Raw genomic sequence first — 19,451 nt, 5'->3', positions numbered from 1 at the left:
AAATTTGTGATGCTGATACTTCTTAGCTTTGAGATGTGAGGCATTTCACCCAAAAGATCATTGAGTTGTGATTCAGAAGTAGGCCAAACAAAAAGATGTCAAATGAACAATAATGCTGCACTCTGGTATCAGGATCTAAAGCTGAACCTCAAGACATGAATCACTGGCTACCAACTCAACCCCATGAAAAATCTTAGTAGGGGCACCATCATGGGTGTTGAACTTTTTGAAAATAAGATCTTATCTCTGAGCTAGTTTTTTCTGTCTGCATGAATAGATTTTGAGAGATGGTCTTTGATTCTTAGAAAATGCATGCATTCTGATAATATGATATTAATGTGGCGCCAACCAAGAAAATGTCTACAAAACAATGTGATGACTGAACTATGCAAGTGAGAAATGACAGTGTCCCAATCTTGGCTAGGTTGACAGAGTAGAGTACTCAAAGTTTTGGAAAAGTCAAAATTATAGTCTCTCCGTGACAATTTTGGTTCAAACAACAAGGGTGAGGATGTTTTGGCTTTAAGATGGTTAAGAATACAGTCACAAGATCATTGTATGGGAGCAGAAGTATGAGTTTCTCATGACAAGGAGAGGTTTCCTTCTCGAGTCAGCGTAAATATGTGGTCTCCTAAGACCCTAAGAGCAAATCCAGCTGCACAATATGAAAAATAATCTAATTGGTTTGCAGAAAACACAAGACACATTGGCTCAGCATAAAAATTTAGGACAAGGGTTCAGAGGGAACTTACAGAGCCATTTGCGGCGAAAGACTTCAATTTGCTCGGGATGAACTTTGAGGTCTGGGTAGCTGGATATCAAGCTCGGCATGATGAGAGTTTCAAAGTTGGTTTCAAATCTACGTTGCCATTCGCGTAGTGTGCGTGCGTAATCTAGAGAGGTCGCCGGTTCAGAGTGACGCAACAATTGACTTGTCCTAGGTAGATATGAATAAAGGAAGACATACGTGGGCCGATATTTTCGATCGAGTCAATGATCAATCGTTTTTCGGATCCTTTGGAAATTGCATCAGCCATAAAGGTGACAGTAGGGAGTATTCCACCGGGAAAGATCCATTTACGGATGAAATCCACTTCTCTGTGACCGGTGCATTTGAAGAGGCAAGGTTATTATCCTGTGTCAAAGAAGCTGATGAGAATCAGAGGACACGAACTTGCGGTATCGTTCAAACCGGGCCTCTGGGATCGTGATGACTTGGAAGACACCAATACCACGGCCTGGCTTCAAACTACGCTCAACAACGCCAAAATAGGTTTCTAGGTACTCTAGTCCGACAGCCTCTATCATTTCGATGGAGACCACTCGATCAAATTTGCCCGTGAAAGAAGGCGGTAGATTGCGATAGTCAAGCAAGTGAATCCGAATAGATTTTTCAAGGCCGAGGTCGCGGATACGCCTCTCAGCATGAGTTTGCTGCTCAACAGATAGCGTGATAGAGTCAACCTGACATCCCGTTTTCTGGACTGCTCGAATTGCAAAACTTCCCCATCCTGAGCCGATCTCGAGAACATGATCCGTAGAACCAATGTTGGCTTTGCGAATGATTAAGTCGAGCTTTGCATACTGGGCTTCTTCAAGAGAGTCTTGGGATTCCTGATCAGGATGCTTTGTAAGTGTTGAGCTGTGGGGCTGTAGATCACCAACAAGTCCACCAAGTTGCTCAGTAAAATAACCGCACGAGTACGTCATATCTTTTGAAAGAAAGGCTTCAAACATCTCATTGGAGATATCATAGTGAGCTGAGATATTTGAGATCGAGTTGGACAGCGAATTGATAAAGCGGGAGTTCATGAGAGTGTTGATGGCGGAAAAAATCGATGAAGTAGCCATCGACATTTCAGAAAGATTCGAACGATTGACAATGAACATCTGCAAGTATGGATGTTCAAGTCCGATCGATTGAAAGAGAAGCAGACAAGCATTGAGAAAACACCATAAGCGTCCTGATGTACGGCAGCAAGTGAAAAAAGTAAAACTCGCCTTGAACAGTGAATCTAGGTTGGAAACTTGAATGTCTCCCACCATGTAGGCCTCAGCAAAACCCAAGTCACTCAACATGAACATCCGGACCCAGAAAGCATCATTGATCACTCTTATCTCAGCACGTAGATCATCTTCAGGCGTGGTTTTCCCAAAGGTGTAGATACCTTGCTCGGTCAAAACCCTCAATTCTCCCACTGAGATCTTCTCCATGAGCGCGATGATCGTCGTACGGGCTAGAAGGACAGCGAAGGAACCCAATCTTGATCGTGAGGTCAGAGCCCTTAATAGACCAAAGCTGAATATCAACGCCTCATACCAAGTAAGACCACAGGTCCACGTGCTCGATTGACGAGAGACTCCTTGAGACCATCGAAAGCTCGGTTGAAAAAGACAAGTAAGGATGATTGAGAGTTGTAATTCGGAGTTTTGAAGTAATAATCGTCCATCACTGACTAATATCGAATGGATAAGGATGATGGTCAAGATGATAACACGAGTGTGTTGGATAGGAAATAGGAAAACACAAGACCAAAAGGAGTTTGTCGAACCCCCTCAATCGCCAATCGGCTGTGTTCTTGTCAATCTGAAAGTTGACGCAGGTTTATTACAAATTACCGATCATGATGGCCATCGACGGATCACAAACAAAACTGTCATGAAAAGCTTCCACACGTCAACAAACTGTAAAACACGGTCAAGAAGTTCAGAAGCCTCTCACACCAGTCTGACTCTCAACCCTCAAGCGTTATCATATGCCTTGATCAGCTTTCAAACTCCAAGTGGCTTTGCAGTGCGCCATTCCATTCTGGACACGGTCATATGGCTTTAACCCGTTCGCGTTGACCCAATCTTCCTGATGTGACGATGGGAAGGAGATAGACGTAATAGTATACGGATGGCCGTGAAAGCACCTTTCTTATACTTGTCGATGAATCTATCATGCATGGCAATCGATATTTACTGATACATAGCCATGAAATCGAAGCCGACCAGAGCTGACCATAATTTGTTTCTCCGCTCTTGGAGAGCCCACCGAGAAAAGGAAGCGCGACAGAGCGCGATGAGATTAGTATTTTTTCCGAAGCATTGCTTGTTAGAGAGTTCTGGCGCAGCAGACAAAGCGAGAAAAACCTCCAGATATTGCAAGCCATGAAGGTGGAGGAACCATTTCAGTTGGACACAGACATGAAGACACAACACAGGAAATGCTGTATGATTTTGGAGGGCTCAGATTACAAGATCACCAGCAGTTATATATGATGAGACCCCAACAGTCCTGGACTTAGAAAAGCGATCTTTTGCCTAACAATCAAGATGAAAGGCAAAGGGAACGTGACTCATCTCGTGGATGGAGAATTGATGAACACCCAAGACATGAGCATACACAGCTTGCCTGCTCTATGTAAGATCAGTGGAGATGGCCCACTACAGCTTTATTGTATTACATGATGTGGATGGAGCCCTCAATGATAATGCACTTGTTGTGAGGTACCCAGAACAATTTGCACATGGCTGGGATAGGTGAACAGTGCTTTAATACTCTGGATAATTTCTTCATCAGGTTGAATGCAATCAAGTATTCAATCATTTTGATGGTTGATTTTTGACTTTGAGATATAGACCATGTCACTGTTTTGTTATTTCATTCTCAGTGTCCATTTCAGACATTGAACATGGAAAAAATATTGGTTACCAACTGACTTAGACCATTGATATCATGAGGGGTTACAAACCATAGGTCCTTTCTTGAATGGTATTCCATGGAGTGGTCACTGGTCTAAGTCCCCCCATCAGCACAGATTGAGTCCTCTTTTGAGCTGAATTCAAAGGGGGCAAATAACATCAGCTGATAAGTATGATGAGAAATTAAAATATTGTGGACATACCATGACTTCACTTTTGACCAACCCAAAGATCACAAAGGGCAGGATGGAATCCAAAGAGAAAGACATTAATTTAAGCAAGTAAGAAGGATTGAAGAACTTGGATGGAATGCCAAAAAAAAATCCCTTGGTGATCATCATCTTGCACCAATGTTTCACCTAGCAAGCTTGCAGTTCATCACATCGGCCATAGATGTGAGCTGGGCCTGCACCCAATTGTGCTGTGAGTTATGGTACTCATGGTGAGTATATCCTTCTAATTTACCTTCTTGCTGTTAGATGGATGACCGTTGTGGTGATCAATTTATGGGATCAATTAAAAAATTCACAATTACCAGTTTACCAGTTTATTAGCAGGATTCAGCAGGAAAGAAAATTCGAAATGGAGGTTTTTGATCAATTGAAGCTCTTGTAGGCTTATGTATTGGTCATTAGGTCAACATTACATCATTTTATTTCACATTATATATTAAGATCATTATAGTTTACTTACAAATTTATTACAAAAAGAAAGAAAGAAAAACATAAGAAAAATTCAAAATTATAGGTATAAAGGTTGGAAAATGGTTTTTAGGTTAGTAAAAATAAAGTTATGGGTATTATGAGGTTAGAATATGAAAGAACAACATTATATGATACTATGACAATTTTAATCTTCAAGGTTGATAAGTAGAAACAGAAGTTATTAGGAAAATAGCACTTTTTCGAAGTTGGTAAACAAGAGGTACACGTGTAGTTTGGTTGTGTAATAGTGGTAGTGATGGAATTTAAGGTTGCCAAGAGGATTTTCCGGGATTTTTAAGGCTATAGATGATGATGTCATATTACATGAGCAAGAAAAAGATAGTAGTAGCTGTGAAAAGTGAAGAAAATGGGTGAAATTCGTGGAAAATGGAGGTTTTCAGCTAATTACATATGTCAAATGACGTCAGAATAGGTTGGTAGATGGCTCATTCAACGCAGAAGAGTGGATTACATAATGTACAAACTTTAAATCATTAGTAACGGAGGTGTGTGTAAAAGGTTATAAGGCAAATAAAGAATTGGTGTGAATCTCGAATTTACAGTCACAAGTCATATGTAACACTAAAAACCTTAACTTCACAACTCAATATCTTACTCATCACTCATCAGAAGTAGGTCATGTAGGTGTCAGAAATGATCAGTAACACGTGGGCTACAAGATGCACTTTAGTAATCAAAAATTGGAGCACATCTGAAAAAAATCGTAATCTCAAAAATTGGTTTTCAGCTAGTTTACAAGGAAAAAATCACCTGTATTCATCGTAAGAAGTGCTGTACATCATATTATTGCGTCATTGATCACTTTTAGCTGTGAAAATTACATCATTTATTAGTAACAAAACCATTACATTGCGTCATCATAGGGTTTTTAGGGAATTTTGGGCGGATTTGATTGGTTTTGAGGCTGTTGACCATTGTAAAAGTTCTAGTACATTGTTATATATACTTTGAGAGGGTTTTGGGACTGTTGTTCCCCTTTTTTTCTTTATCATTTACGCCATTATTATTTTGTTTATCATCATAAACTTATTTTAATAGTACCTGTTCACTTAAATACACCCTTTATTACAGCTATAAAGAGAAATTTACTTTAGTTTTATAGTCATAAAGACTTATTGGGAATAATATCAATCAGATATTGCTTATTTCTTTAGTTATCAATTGGGAATAACACTATAGCAGTGTTGATAGTAATACAAAGTGTGCTTTTGAAGTTAAATTACGCGTGAAGTTATATTTCTCTGGTGCCTTATCAGTACTCAATACAACAGAGCTCTTTCTGATTGTGTTGTTTTAGAAGAGCAGTCCTTAGACAACTTCTACTAGTCATTTTATTAGTAGATTATCCTCTTCCAGCTCTGTATAACCCTTGTTGGGTTATAAGTTCTACACCGTCTGTGTTGTTGAGTTGTTGATACCAGGTTGACCAAGACACCCAGGGTTCTTCAATGCTTCTGATGAGGTCTGCAACAAAAGATATGAATTTTCAAATCATGAGGTTGTAAATAGTCAAAGCTTCTATTGCTAAGCTTCCTCTTCCATTTAGACTCTGTGGGTTAAATTATTACAACTTGTTCAAGAAACCAAAGGTGTGACACAAAAGGCAACTAGAATTTTTGGACCACAAGGTTGAATTCATTTAGAAGTAAAGAAAATGATAAATTGGGTCTATATCCCCAATCTGTAGATCATACAAAAAAACCCAAAATGTACCAAGAACTTGAATTTCAAATCTTTATGACCTTTACTGACACTTGACTTTGATTGTGACCAAAATAAGGTCAACAAGAATGATGGTCAACAATTCTTGTATTGTTATTGTGAGAAAATCTCAATGAATCTCAAGTGAAAAAGATTGAGCCACTTCCTGGCTGGTAGGAGTTTCTTTGAACTTACAAAAACTTTCTCTTGCTATGGATTTTGAATTCCATTGCTTCCTAAGCATCATGTGCATCATTATGGGAGATTTCAAGCTAACTAGACTGATTTGTCAATCAAATTATTGGCCTTCAAAGGACTCATGTTCCACCAATGACAAAGATAGTGTGCTTCATCCCACTCTTGTCTCTCCATTTGTTTTTTTGTGAACCTTCACAGAAATCTTTTTCCAGACTGAATGTTCTCTTCATATAAGCACACACTTTTTTGGCTGCTGTTTTTCTTCTTTCAAAACAAGAGGTTTCATATACATGAGGAAAATGAAAAGGTTTTCTTTGTCAGAAACCCCATTGTTTCAGGGTCATATTGGTTTACATACTCATCACATTCTCTGATATTGATGCACTTGCATGAATTAATGTTCAATGTGTTGATGAGTCTCTCTTGTGTAGAGTGACCCCTAGTATCATCAAAGTGGGTTCTATGTTCATGATTTTATTCCATGCAACTTGATTGCATCGGTCATTAATCTTTCCCATTTCTATTTTCCTCGAAATCTCTTCAGATTCTGTCGGCCAATCCGGTATCAAAGAAAGGGAATAAGAACACAGCCAGAGAATCTTCTTTTATAGACTCCCCAGTGATAACATTCAGCAACGAGATCTTTTGAGTTTTGAGTCTCTGATGATGCGCAGATGCCGCCTCCCACACGTTACAGGTCATATGCAAGTGTCAGATTCTGATTGATTCATCCAATTCCTTTGGGAACTATGTGGTGTGGTACTTGTCAGTTTGAAGAAGTCGGCAGGATATAAAAGATAGCTATGTTCTCTTAGCCAGGTCAGAAGGCGTGAAAACCTAAAGAGAGGCAGTTGGGTGAATATGTATGTAGGCAGCCATGACCATGCCAAGTCTGCGTGAGTGGAAGCGCAAAACCAAGACGCTTGCTTGTGTTCATAGAACACTTCGGTTGCCTGAAATTTTGTACCTATGTGCCTGGCTCAGCATGGTTGATGGTTGTGGATGATTTTTGATTTGAAGTATGCTTGATCCGGAATGAAATTGTAAAACTTGTGAAAAAGGAAGGTGAAAGAGAGAAAGAAAATGGATGAAAATGGAATGAAGAGTGCTTAAAAGGGTAAAGTGGTGAAACTGACTGTAAATGGTTCTTTGTTGTGTATGTACAGTCTATGTATGCGCTAATCTTGTTCTTGACCGTTGAGCTGCTGAGGCTGAGCATTTGGATTTGAGGTTGATTGGGTTTTCACTTTTCCCTTTTTAATAACTCTTAACTTTATCCAACCTCCTCACATTCCCTCACACTCAACCTCACTCAACCCAAACCATCTCAAGCATCGGTCAATAAAAATTCATATCAATTCACCTTACATAATACATCTTATCATCAATCCGATTGGTTCACAAACTTAAATCGCATTTCTGACCTTCCGAGTCGTTCGCACAACTTCACATATTTCATACCTCCGCATTTCAGCCTCGACGGTCAACTGGACGCCATACCATTGGCAACAAACACAAACCTCTGCGTCTCTCACAATCAACAAAATATCTGTCGCGTCATCGAACTTGTCAATTCCGTTGACCAGAGTCAGGCGCCCTCAGTGTCTCATCACAACACAACTACGGAATAACTGCCCGCATCATCAAATCATCTTTATAGACCTCATCTTCGCACTCGATCTCGAACAAGGCTTCAGTCCACCGATCTGATCTTTTTATCATTCAGTTAGCCCGTATCAACCTCGATATCATTGTCGAACTTCGCTCAGAATGTCATCTGTAAGCAACATTGTCCGTCGTTTACCTGCTAAGATAATCCTAACTATCGCACTCTGTTTGTCACTAGGGTCTACCTCCTTCAGAAGATGTCGAGCACGAAAGCAAACTGACCAAGAAATCCAGTCAGGATCTCGTAGAGACTGAGGACCCAGTAGATGAACTTGGTGAAGCAAGCTCACAGGGTACCGAAGTCCAAGTCGATAACACCGGAGAAGAAAAATCAAATGATGACTCGGATGCGCAACCAGAAGTAAAAGATCACGAAGAAGCGATTGTCGATCCTTCTAGTCTTCTGGATAATGAGACCGATCCCGACTTGATCCTGGCAAGTTCTCAGACAAGCAAGAGCGATGAAGTCACTTCAGACATGTCACACAACCTATCTGAGGATCGTCAAGTCGATGACTCAGTCAATCAAGATCAAGCCTCATCACTTCTTCAGGACGGCTTGCCAGATTCGACCGCCTCACAACCAACGCCAGTAGAAAGTCCTAACAATATGACTCAAAGCGCCTTCTCTAGCATCTCGACACTTGACAACGAAGTACTGGAAGGTTCCGAATCCGTTCATTCAGATACATCCACAGATCTAGTATGTCACTGCCCTCAGCTTCATTCTCATGAGGTTTTGTCATCGCGAGTGTCTGATGTCAATTACATGCTCATTTTTTAGCCTGATTTAACAAAATCAGAATTGACTCGTGCACTAGCAGCCTTTGGTTACGGCAAAGACGGAAAGACAGGCGAACAACTCACAGCGTTGAAGCACCTACCCCAAATCCTTTCAAACTTTCAAAACTCTAGAGATACCGTGTACCTGAGCGATGCAGCCCTCAGCGAGATTGAGCAATACGCTTCCATGAACCCTGAGGCAATGATCGGCGATGAATTTGTAATGCCGCTCTTAGTTGCCACCAAAAAAAGCAATCGAAATCATCATCCTCAAGCTTCTACTTCCCATGCTAAGCAAGATGAAAGCTCGGGCGGCAGTGAAGACGAAAGAGTCGAACAGGTCCCTCAAAGGTCCAGCCCACGCATCCGCACAGCTGACTCTCCCCCTAGTAGTGATGGTGAACGTGCCGCCGAATACTTTGGCTCTTATTCACCTTCCCACTCACCCACGACATCGTCATTTATGTTTCCAAATGACAGATCTACAGGTCCACTTTCGCGCACCCATCTGCGGAACGATTCGAGAAACATGGCAATGGAAGGCGAAAATTCATTCGATAGCATCAACGAAACAACTCTTCACGCTTCTGAAATCAAGGAAGATCATGACCGTTCACCCAGTTCAGAAGGCACCGCCTTTCAGTCCTCAAACGTAGATCCCTCTTCACCAAAGGCTTTCAAATCTGCGGCCGCTTTCCGTCTCGAGCATACCAAAGGCAGCTCTTCTCCTCTTCCTAATGAGGCATGGCGTGGACGACCTGTTCCTCCGAGTCGAAGACGGAAAGGGCCCGGCGGGGATAACCGTCGGGGTTCGGCTGTATTTTTAGGTGATACACCACAGAACAATGATGATCTCGATGAGTCCTCCCTGAATCAGGAGATCGATACCACCTCCTATAATCCACATTTGATGTCCCCCACTCTAACAGCTAGTTCCCCCTCACCTCCACGTCTCAATGCCAACAACATCTCGAATGTCATATTTCAAAACCGTCAGAAAGGGCTATACAATGACAGAGACTCGAATGATTTTCTTGATGCTGATGACGATCAAAATGCAGCTCGAACAAATTTGATGAGGCGACTCAGACCTGACTCGCGTGTATACACCAGAGTGTTCGATTCGGATGTTGATGGCTATACTACTTCGGGGGGTCATGATTTTGATAGTATGCGGGAAGATTATCCGAAGTTAATACGAGAATGTCATGATTTGAGAAGCAAGGTTAAGGAGTTGGAGGGCAAGATGTCAGAGATGGAAAAGATTCACGAAAATGAATTGTTAGAGTTGATGAATAAGATGGATGAAATACAAGAAGATTTGACAGCACGGAAGAAGGGAGAGAAGGAATTAAGGGCTTTAGAAAGTAAACATCGATTGCAACTCTCTGCTGCTGATGAAGAAGTAAGCAAGCTAGTCAAAGAACTAGAGAACAATCAAGCCAATTATCAAAAGATTAAGCTAAAGTATGAGGAATGCCTCAGTCAGTATCGATTGATTTCTTAAATCAAACCAAATCAACGTGCGCTTATCAAAATTCTCTTCATTGTTTAGGTGAACTTGATAAACAACGATCACAACTTCGGTCAAGAGATGAAGAAATGAGATATGCTACTCAATCAATCCAAAACTTTGAAAGTGATCACCGGAAAGTGAGTAGCGTCACTGCCTTTGTCATACACACACTCCTTACAAAGCATCTGATGTTCAATATCTAATGTATTCCTCGCTACTGACAGTGGGATCTAGAGCGCAAGTTCATGGAGGAACGTATTCAAAAGATGATCCTGGAGCGAAATGCGATGCAACATGCGACTACAATACTCGAAGAACAGAAACAGGCCAACATCGAACTGAAGTCGACGATTGACCGCCTCAAGCATGAACTCGATGAACAAAGGACGATCAATTCTAGCTCTAGCGTTTTGGGTAGTAGACCCAATAGTCTCGCGGGTACTGTGGGCCAGAGCTTTGGTGATGAGTTGAAGAAGGCGATGGAGAGCGGCGAGTATGATCAAGACGACGAGGGAAGTGATACAACAGAAGATGGGCGAGATATCATGAAGATCGTGGACGGTCTGTCGGACAATGGTCGAGAGAGTGGCGACGAAGTGTATGAAGAGATTCGGATTAAGAGAATCAAACGACGGACTCTTAAAGTGAGTCTCACGTAAAACTGTTTATTTAGTTCCACGCGCTGATCAATACTTTTCTTGTCGCATGGTACATCAGCCATCAGATGCAACACCGGGCGGATCCAATGACGAGTCGCAGACATTGACATTTGAAGAAGAAGTCGAGCTCGCAGATGCCAATGTAGACACCAGCGACCTAATTAGCTCCAATTCGATACAGACACAAACAGATCCTATTCCTGAACCTCCACCTGTTTATCGACCCAAGATGGAAGAAATGCAGATTCAGACGGAAAGTAACTTGGAAGAGACTTCCGAGCCTGAAATTACAGACGAGACTTCCAAAGAAGCCATTGAAAAAATACTCGCTCGTACTGATTCAGCAGATCTCAGAGATATCTTTGCCAATTTACAACAGAGTGGCGCTCTGGACTTTTTAAGTCCAAGTGCAACAGTCATTCATAGCGATTCTCCATCTGAATCAAGTGGGACACCGCTTTTGCCCTTAAGTAATAGTCCTAAAACGGGTTACTTTCAAAGATTTCGATTCGGTTCCTCTGGTACCTCATTCCCCAACTCAATTGTTAATATCATTGCTCCTAATATCTCATCAACTCAAGCTACCAAACCTGAATTCAACTTGATGAACCTTGATTTCAAGATGTATAGTACAGCTTTTGGAGTGTTTCTCTCAGGGTGGTTATTAGGAAATGTATTCTTTCCATCATTTTCGACACCTCAAGATGTAATTATCCATATTTTTCAAGGTTCTGAATCAGGAGTCGGAAACAATCTTTGGCTTAAATATAATATGATGGCTGGTGGTAGAGAAGGGTGGATTGTTACTCAAGCTAATTCACAATTTGGAATGATTCAACGATTTGTTTCTTTTGGATTAAAGTAAGTGAGATTTTCAATTTCCTAGTTCAGGTTTAGAATTGATTTGTTTAATTGATGAATGACTTTTTATTTTGTGTAGACTTGCGTGGGATAGTATTCAGGTTTCCAAAAGGATTCCAACTTGATTAATTATTATACCTATTTACTAAGACTTGTTTATCGTAGATTTTTGCTCATAAATGATACCCATCTTCTTTTGGATTGTTTCTTTCTTTCCTTGGAGGTTTTAAATTTCAATTTAATTTTATAAAGTTTCATCTCTTTTGAAAGAAGTTCGGTTTCTTTGTGTGTAAGTTTTGAATTTAATGGAATTGAATAACTCGTTTTTTTTTCTCCTTTGCTTGTTTTGTGTTTTATTTTTATCAGACTGCAAAAAATTGTTTATAAGAAATCCTTTGTTTCTCTCTTCATCTTACTGCTTTTTTTTCTTCTTCTTTTCTCTCTAGAAATCACACTCGCTTTTGTTTTACGTTATTATCCCTACTCTCAAATTGTGTTTATGTGCGTGTGTTCGTACCAAATTTTCTTACATAAAGAAGAAGAAGAAACAGAATCATGCTGATTCTTTTTTTTTCTTTTTTGTCTTATTGAAATCTTGAAGGAAAAATCGGTTTTTGCACTTTACCTTTTTTTTTGTTTAAATACAACTTTGTAGCCTACCTCTTTTGTTTTTGAAATTTTATTTTCCAAAGCACCAGAATTTGAGGTATTTACACTGTTTTGTCAATGTGCCACGCTTTCAAGCGAGACAAATGTAGGAAACAAATGGTGATTAAGAGATTTGATGTTGAATAAAGCAGGGAAAGTATGAATGGATGAATACTTTCATCATCAAAGAGTCTTTATATCCAACTGTTATACTGCTGAAGCCAAATCTCATGGTAGGTTGAATTCATTGCTCACAAATGGGATTTGTAGCAAAAAGGCTCAAGATCAATCCACACCGAGTGCTACAATGATAGTAATTGCATTGAGAATTCAACCAACATGATTTACAGCCATTCCGATATTGCTTGTCGCACCTGTTTGAAAAAGAAAAAGTTTGTGAGCTTGAAACCTAAGTTTTAACCGGCTAAAACCTGGAATTTGGCTGTATTGCCTTGAATTACAGCCAAGTTTGAAGTTTTATTGAGTAAAAACAGGTAAAAACTTAGGTTTCACTTTTTCTTTTTCAAACCGGAGCGACAAGCAATATCGGAATGGCTGTATTATGAAAACAGTGAATCAAGACATTTTATCGATAACACAGTCGTTTTGAACTTGCCTTTATGATATGGTAAATAACAAAACTGACGCAAGAACAATTGATGTTCAGTTTTCTTGGTGGTCCCAAGGACAGAGTAGAGAAACAATGAAAAACTTGGCCACCGATTTTTGTGCGCAAAAGAAGGGGACATGACATGTCGCATAACCCATAACTTTGTGATATCCCATAACCCGTATGGGTCGTGGGAGAAATCCTTCATCATGATCCATAACCTGGTGACATACTGCATATCACTCAGTTGAGGCAATGCCATTGCAAGCCTCTGGAACTATGACGCAACGCACATTCGAATGCCTGTTGATAAAGCCCAATCTGCACCCTATGCAGGCCCTATCAGCATTCCAATGAATAGGTATGCGGGAAAGCTTATGGAAAATGTATCCAGATGATCATGTCCATTCTGGGCAGCTCAATAATGCAAGCGAGCAATGAAAAAATCCCGGTACGAGTTTGGGACTTTGACAAGTTTGATCAAACGCCAATAAAAACTATCACATTCTTATCAAGTTCTTTTGAGAGTTGTTTCCATACATGCAAGAATCACGCCTATCCACAAAAACTTGGTCTGATGCGCATCAAGGGGAGCTGAACACTCAGCCCCGTCTTCAAATCTTGTGCTTGGAAAGAGTTTTCAACTCACAGAGTGGTGGTAAACATAGGATTTCTGCTATTTGCATCTAAGGTATGAAGTGAGGTAGTAGAGCAGACTTTTGATCTTTTACACAAGACAAGATTAACTGTGCTAAAGGACTGATACAAGGATTTTTTTATCGTAAAGGGAGTAGAAAACGCAACAGGTAGACATAAGGTTTTTATTAGAAAATAAAGAATTGACGAGAAAGTCTGAAAGATTAGTATCAAACACACACACACACAAAAAGATTGACAGAAGCAAGAATTGCCATAAGCTGGCTTCAATGAAACATATCCAGAGCACATACTCAATCATTTGAGTTGAGTAGAGACGCGATTTGAAGACAAAGCGCAAAGGTCGAAAAAAAAGACAGATAACATAACAACGACTATAGAATTATATCACTTTTTAAATCTGTTTAGGATAGCCGTTCGGAGATGGATTCTGTACAAGTAGACTATGCATATGAGCTTGTTGTTGGTGTAGTCGTTGAAGATGATCCTCATGATTCATACTTGACGCCGGACGCGAGGGTGGGTCTTGATTGATAATTGAGGAGATTGACATTCGATGCCCACCGATGGAGTTACGTCTACCATGAGTTGGATGTCCATTTTCTGACGAAGTCATCATTGATGGATACATCCCTAGAACATGTTGTTGGTGAGGGCCTCCTGGCGACATGAGTGGCGATGAAGGGTAATTCGCCGAATTGACAGGATTGGGTGCGCAAGCGGATGTAATGGTGAAGGCAGCTGATAACCCACTAAAGTCAGCTGTCGTGCATGTCATGTGCTGGAACCGTTCATCTAGTTGGAGCGAGGCAGGATTGGGTGACGAAGGCGGCCCATAATGATGACTGAGCCCGAGGGAAGTAGATGAAGGGGCACCAGGATTATGAATTGACATAGGAGCTCCTAGACTTTGGTTCCTACCTTGACTCATTGCAAAGAGCTGATGGGCTGCGTCCGTATCAGATGGGCTCTGTTGGTTTCTCAAGAGCTTATGGGTTGCACTCGCACTCGCGTTGGATTGTTTTGGTGGTTTTTGTGAGGAATCCAGAGATGTCGAAGAGTGCCCGGATCTTGGGTTGTGAGTGCTGCGGTGAGTACCATTAGCAGTTTGTGTCGCCCAATTCTGAGCAGCTTTTGTTTTCTGATCAGCCGAGAGTTCAAAATTCCCTCGGAAACGGTTGAGGCCAACCTCACGAAGTTGATGCCAAACTTCTTCGACATTGGTTGGCTCGGAACTTGACAACTTGGCGGCTGTCAGGCCACACGCGTTACACCTTCCATTCCAACACCGCGCGACCAGATAAATCATCATACATGCGTGTGTCAGTGACCTGCAAGCACGCATGGGTCTAATTTTCTGGAAGGTATTGAAGAGGAATCTCACAGAGTTCGTAAGCCTGAAGGCCCCTTTCGCCACTCTGGAGTTTGGTGGATGTTGCAGACAGCACATGCGACTGGTGGAGTCTTTTTACGGTATTGTCGTGTTCCCGTCTTCGCTCCCTAAACGTCGATTTCAAGGCGCGTGTGGTAACATGAGTCTTTATCAGTTTTGACTGGTCAGTTTGACATTATGAACTTGGATCCTCGAGCAGTTGGCGCCTTGAAATCCATGGCAACTGGACGGGAAAATGACACAAGGGCAAGGGAAATAAGGCGTTCTCACAGGCTGTGGAGCTGAATTCAGCGGGATATTTTGGCCCCCCATGATATTGGTTCCAGACCCGCGTTGAATCGCACTCGAAGCTGGCTCGACGTTGCCAGAAATCTCTTCTACTGTTCTACTGGCGTCCATATAAAAGTATCCCGGCCTCGGAGGATCAGCCGGAATCATGGTGCTATAGATGGGGTTCGGATGGGGGTTGGTTGCAGAGAGTCCGAGTGAATCATAATTTGAAAAAGGGGGGGTTAACTGGATATTGCGTGAAGAGGAAGTAGAAGCACTTGAATGACGACGATCGGGCCGATGTGAGCTTGCATCACGTCGTTGTGGGTAGGGTTGTGACAAAGGTCCTACGTTGGATCCTCTCGAGAAGTCGAATGGAGTCTGGTGCAATGGTGAAGGTAGATGGATTGGTTGATTACTCGGACTGACGCTACATTGGTGAAGCTGAGAGTTCTGGCTGAGGAATGAAGCGAGTGATGTTCCTTCACTCAAGGGAGGACTGAGTGGGAAAGGATTATAATCTCCATATTGCGGATTCGGAGTAGATGGGCTGCTCGAGGGGGAATGGTATACCGACTGAGACCCGCTGCCAGGGAATTGAAGCGGCTGTTGCGCTGCAGCGCTATGTTCATACATCTTGTTGGTTCCGCCCCCACTTCTAGCTTCAACGGATTCGGGGAGATTGAATGGCTCCAGATGAGTCCCATAGCGAAAGGCATGGAAGGACGTTAGAGGTTGCTGCTGTTCAACTTCAGCTACATTCATGAATGTTTCACGGCGAACGCAATCACTGGGAGTACCGGCTCTGCTGGAAGACTGCGAGTGACTATGAGACATTATGATAGATCTAATCTTCTCGGGGTTTTTGAGCATCAACCTTTCCCTCGATGAATTACGCCTTCAGGTGTACCTCAAGTCTGACTAGATACGGAAAAGAATGTTAGATTATGGACGGTGAAAAGCTGAAGTTGAGACTTGAAGGTATTATGTGAGATGAAGATGCTTACTATCTGGAAAAAGCACGTCTAGAAAAATGAAATAGAATCATAAAGACTTGGTCAGGGTGGTTTTCGCTTTGAACAGAGTAAGGAAAACCTAACTAGCGTAAGGAAAAGAATAGGAATACCCACGAATGCTAGGACAAATCAGATTCAATCCGGTGTGACTTTGATCTATTTTGTCAAGGTGAATCAGGAAATTGATGAGATGAATTCATCAGTTTCTGGTCCATGAAGGGTGTGATAGATGCAAAATGCTACGCACCAGGAAGGAAAGCAATGCGTAGAATTTTATGAAACAGATGAAAACATCAACTAAATCCTGAGATCAGCTTCGTACAGAGATGGCGTTCCGGACTGATGTCGCTTATGCATAAGACCCGGAGGGCTGGAAGATTTCTGGAAAATATGGATGTTTGAATAAGTCAGACAACAACGTCAAGAGATGCATATATACGCGATCTGCATCGCGTGTTGCAAAGCCACTGACTACCAGGTGACGCACTAATTTGTCCGTTATCCGTCAGTGCAATCACGAGATGAAGAAAGATGGTAGAATCTAAAATAGACTATGAGCTTGTCAAGCTGCCTCAAACTTTTTTTGCACCTTAAGAAACTTACGATGATGAGCTGAGGATGACGAATGGATAGGCTAGCAATTGAGCAGGATACAGGGTAAAATTGAAGAAGCAATGAAATAGGAAACTAATCCGCACGTGATTGTGACGTAAGAAGGAACGGATAACAAACGCAAGGCAAACAAAACGAGGTGAGCAGAAGGCAGACTGAAATGAAAAGACTGTTTGAATGTAGTGTGGGTGGTACGCAATCGAGATACAGTCAAGCGCGATCTCAGAAAATCATATCGATAGAAAAAAAATCATATTGGGTAAAGTCAAAAGATCATCCTGATGATGAGATGGTGTTGTGAATATGATACGTATATGGTCAAGGATGGTTAAGGTACGGAAGCTAGGGGAAGAGAGCAGGAAGACTATGTTGAGGGGGGGTGCAGTTTTCAGTGTGTGCCGCCCTTGAGTTGCTCTTGGAGTCGTGAGGAAATCCAGTCTAAATATAGAGAAAAGGTTGAGGGTCTCGCCCGACGGGCCGGCGATCAAGAATAAAGTCTGAGGAGCATATGTACGAAATTGACCCATGCAATAAACTTTACTATATCTTATTCTGTACATGTTGACATGCTTGAGAAAAGCGGTGAAGAGTCAGAAAAAAACATCATGACGCTTGAGAGCAGGAAAGAGAATTTTTTTCGTGATAGTGAGTTTAGGTAACCTTGGCTGTCAATATGCTCCTATGTGCTCCCTCCTCCCACCCCTGTTTTAGGCTCTGGTAATGCTTTGCTTTGCCTTCGCTCAGAAGAGGTGAGAACCCATTCCTACAACTTGGAAGGAGCCAGAAGGGCCTTTTCCATTGGTTATGGAGCCTCGCACTCAATCCGCACATCATAAGATGAAGCAAGGTTAACCCAAGCTCAAGACTGTCTTTGAGATCGTGTCTTTAAGCTGCTCGATAGGATATGATGATATGAAACATAGGACACAAGCGAGCCTAAGAAACATCCGCCCAACGCATCGTAGTCATCGTATAAGTCGTTCACCCCTGAGGAGTACGATGTCTGTTTTTTCTTGACTCCTCAGTACCCGTGAAAGAGGCTAAATTTCTGGTGAATTGATGGGACGAAGAACAGAATTGGTGGAGTGCCTACTGCCGCCAAGGCAAAGGGGCTTGGGAAACGGGTATAAAGCCGTTGTCAGCTGATGGAGGAGAGCCGAGTGTTGAAGTTTCTCGTTTTGCTGACGCAACAAAAACGGCCCGTGCAGGTGTCAGACTGGCGCCGCTAGCAAACCTCTATCCACACCAGGTATGGCGGAGTGTAATCTGGAGTGATAGATTCTTCATAAATCGATGCAATACAGAGGTGATCGCGCGCAATGGGGCTCGTGTGAGGAGTCCGATGTCACGCAATAACGAAGGTTCCCTTTGCACATAGTTATGTACTTATGCTGTAACCACCCATGATGTGGGGCCGGAGAAACCGAATGTGCAGATCACACTGCGCTTCATGAGATGCAGGCATTGTAGGTATGTAAGTAACATGATATGGAACAAGCTCCTCGTGATCGTGTGGTTACTGACAAGAGTCACAAAGTAAAGCAGCGGGTTCTGTCCTCCTGGTATGGGGACTTCTGATCTATCGAGTGAGGCCGTAGTTGCCTTCTTGATAAATGGTTGTCCATCGCCTTCATTCTTTGAATCTAAACTTTGAGGATATGGCTGGCGTCTATTTGAATGATTGTGCCTCAATGTCAAGAGTGAGACAAATCGGGCGCTTGAGCACATCTCACTCACCAGTGGGAAGATTATCGCACTGATTGGGTTATGTTGACGAACATCGAGAAACTGAACACCAACCCACGGGAACAATACGGGATGACTCCAATATCTGCCTGAGCTTTTCGATAGAAGTGGGTGCTGAGCAACTTGCAAATAATGGAAAACTTAAATCTATAAAGCTTCTATAAGGTTACATTTTTATATATGCAGATCAAAGCACCGTCGATAGTGCCTCATTGCCTTGACGTGACTCCAAGCTGTCGGTACGAAAGTTTGTATAACGCCCGTCGGTCTCCGTCGACGATGACCCTTGTAAAATACAGATCATGTATATTTGGTCAAGTATCCCACTTGACACGGTGATCTGCCCACGTATTCTGCCATAATCGAGTTTCGTCTAGCTCAAAGCTTTGACTTTGACACCAGAAGTTAATCTTTTTCGCAGCTCATATACGCTTATGACATGATTGATGAGCAGATGGTTCGAGCCCTGGAAGGCGTTGCTGCGCGTCTTGTCAACAATGTATGTATGCGGTGGCATTTGACCTCACTCACCCAGACATTCGGGGAGCAGAAAGCAGAAGACGACAATGTGTAAGTGAAACAATAGGCAAGGTAGACCAGAATTGTGGAACAGCAAATCGGACCAACGATGTATACGGTACGGTACTTTATCGATCCGCCGTCATGACACGTCTCCTGACGAGTCCTGATGAGGTGTGAGG

General features: G+C 42.1%; 4 protein-coding genes across 4 annotated transcripts; 1 reads left to right on the top strand and 3 right to left on the bottom strand.

Annotated features, from left to right (window-relative positions):
- Positions 1 to 581: 581 nt before the first annotated feature.
- Positions 582 to 2,214, bottom strand: MELLADRAFT_38847 (uncharacterized protein; the record flags this gene model as incomplete). Its single annotated transcript, XM_007414711.1, has 6 exons — positions 582 to 676; positions 753 to 893; positions 968 to 1,098; positions 1,175 to 1,642; positions 1,700 to 1,890; positions 2,029 to 2,214. The coding sequence occupies 6 exons, from the start codon at positions 2,212 to 2,214 to the stop codon at positions 582 to 584; spliced, it is 1,212 nt and encodes a 403-aa protein (XP_007414773.1).
- A 5,867-nt stretch (positions 2,215 to 8,081) lies between these two features.
- MELLADRAFT_91798 (uncharacterized protein) lies at positions 8,082 to 11,923 on the top strand (the record flags this gene model as incomplete). Its single annotated transcript, XM_007414732.1, has 7 exons — positions 8,082 to 8,090; positions 8,158 to 8,682; positions 8,764 to 10,246; positions 10,318 to 10,415; positions 10,503 to 10,922; positions 10,996 to 11,798; positions 11,878 to 11,923. 7 exons carry the CDS (start codon positions 8,082 to 8,084, stop codon positions 11,921 to 11,923), a joined length of 3,384 nt encoding a protein of 1,127 aa, XP_007414794.1.
- Positions 11,924 to 14,107: 2,184 nt separating this feature from the next.
- Positions 14,108 to 16,249, bottom strand: MELLADRAFT_91797 (uncharacterized protein; the record flags this gene model as incomplete). The annotated part of the gene is made up of 3 exons (XM_007414710.1): positions 14,108 to 14,987; positions 15,098 to 15,213; positions 15,377 to 16,249. The coding sequence occupies 3 exons, from the start codon at positions 16,247 to 16,249 to the stop codon at positions 14,108 to 14,110; spliced, it is 1,869 nt and encodes a 622-aa protein (XP_007414772.1).
- Positions 16,250 to 18,093: 1,844 nt separating this feature from the next.
- Positions 18,094 to 19,054, bottom strand: MELLADRAFT_110603 (uncharacterized protein; the record flags this gene model as incomplete). Its single annotated transcript, XM_007414709.1, has 4 exons — positions 18,094 to 18,240; positions 18,529 to 18,666; positions 18,742 to 18,792; positions 18,947 to 19,054. 4 exons carry the CDS (start codon positions 19,052 to 19,054, stop codon positions 18,094 to 18,096), a joined length of 444 nt encoding a protein of 147 aa, XP_007414771.1.
- Positions 19,055 to 19,451: the final 397 nt, after the last annotated feature.

Source organism: Melampsora larici-populina (assembly GCF_000204055.1).
Source record: "Melampsora larici-populina 98AG31 unplaced genomic scaffold MELLAscaffold_45, whole genome shotgun sequence".
NCBI classification, from domain to species: domain Eukaryota; kingdom Fungi; phylum Basidiomycota; class Pucciniomycetes; order Pucciniales; family Melampsoraceae; genus Melampsora; species Melampsora laricis-populina.
This window is presented reverse-complemented; position numbering and strand designations above follow the sequence as displayed.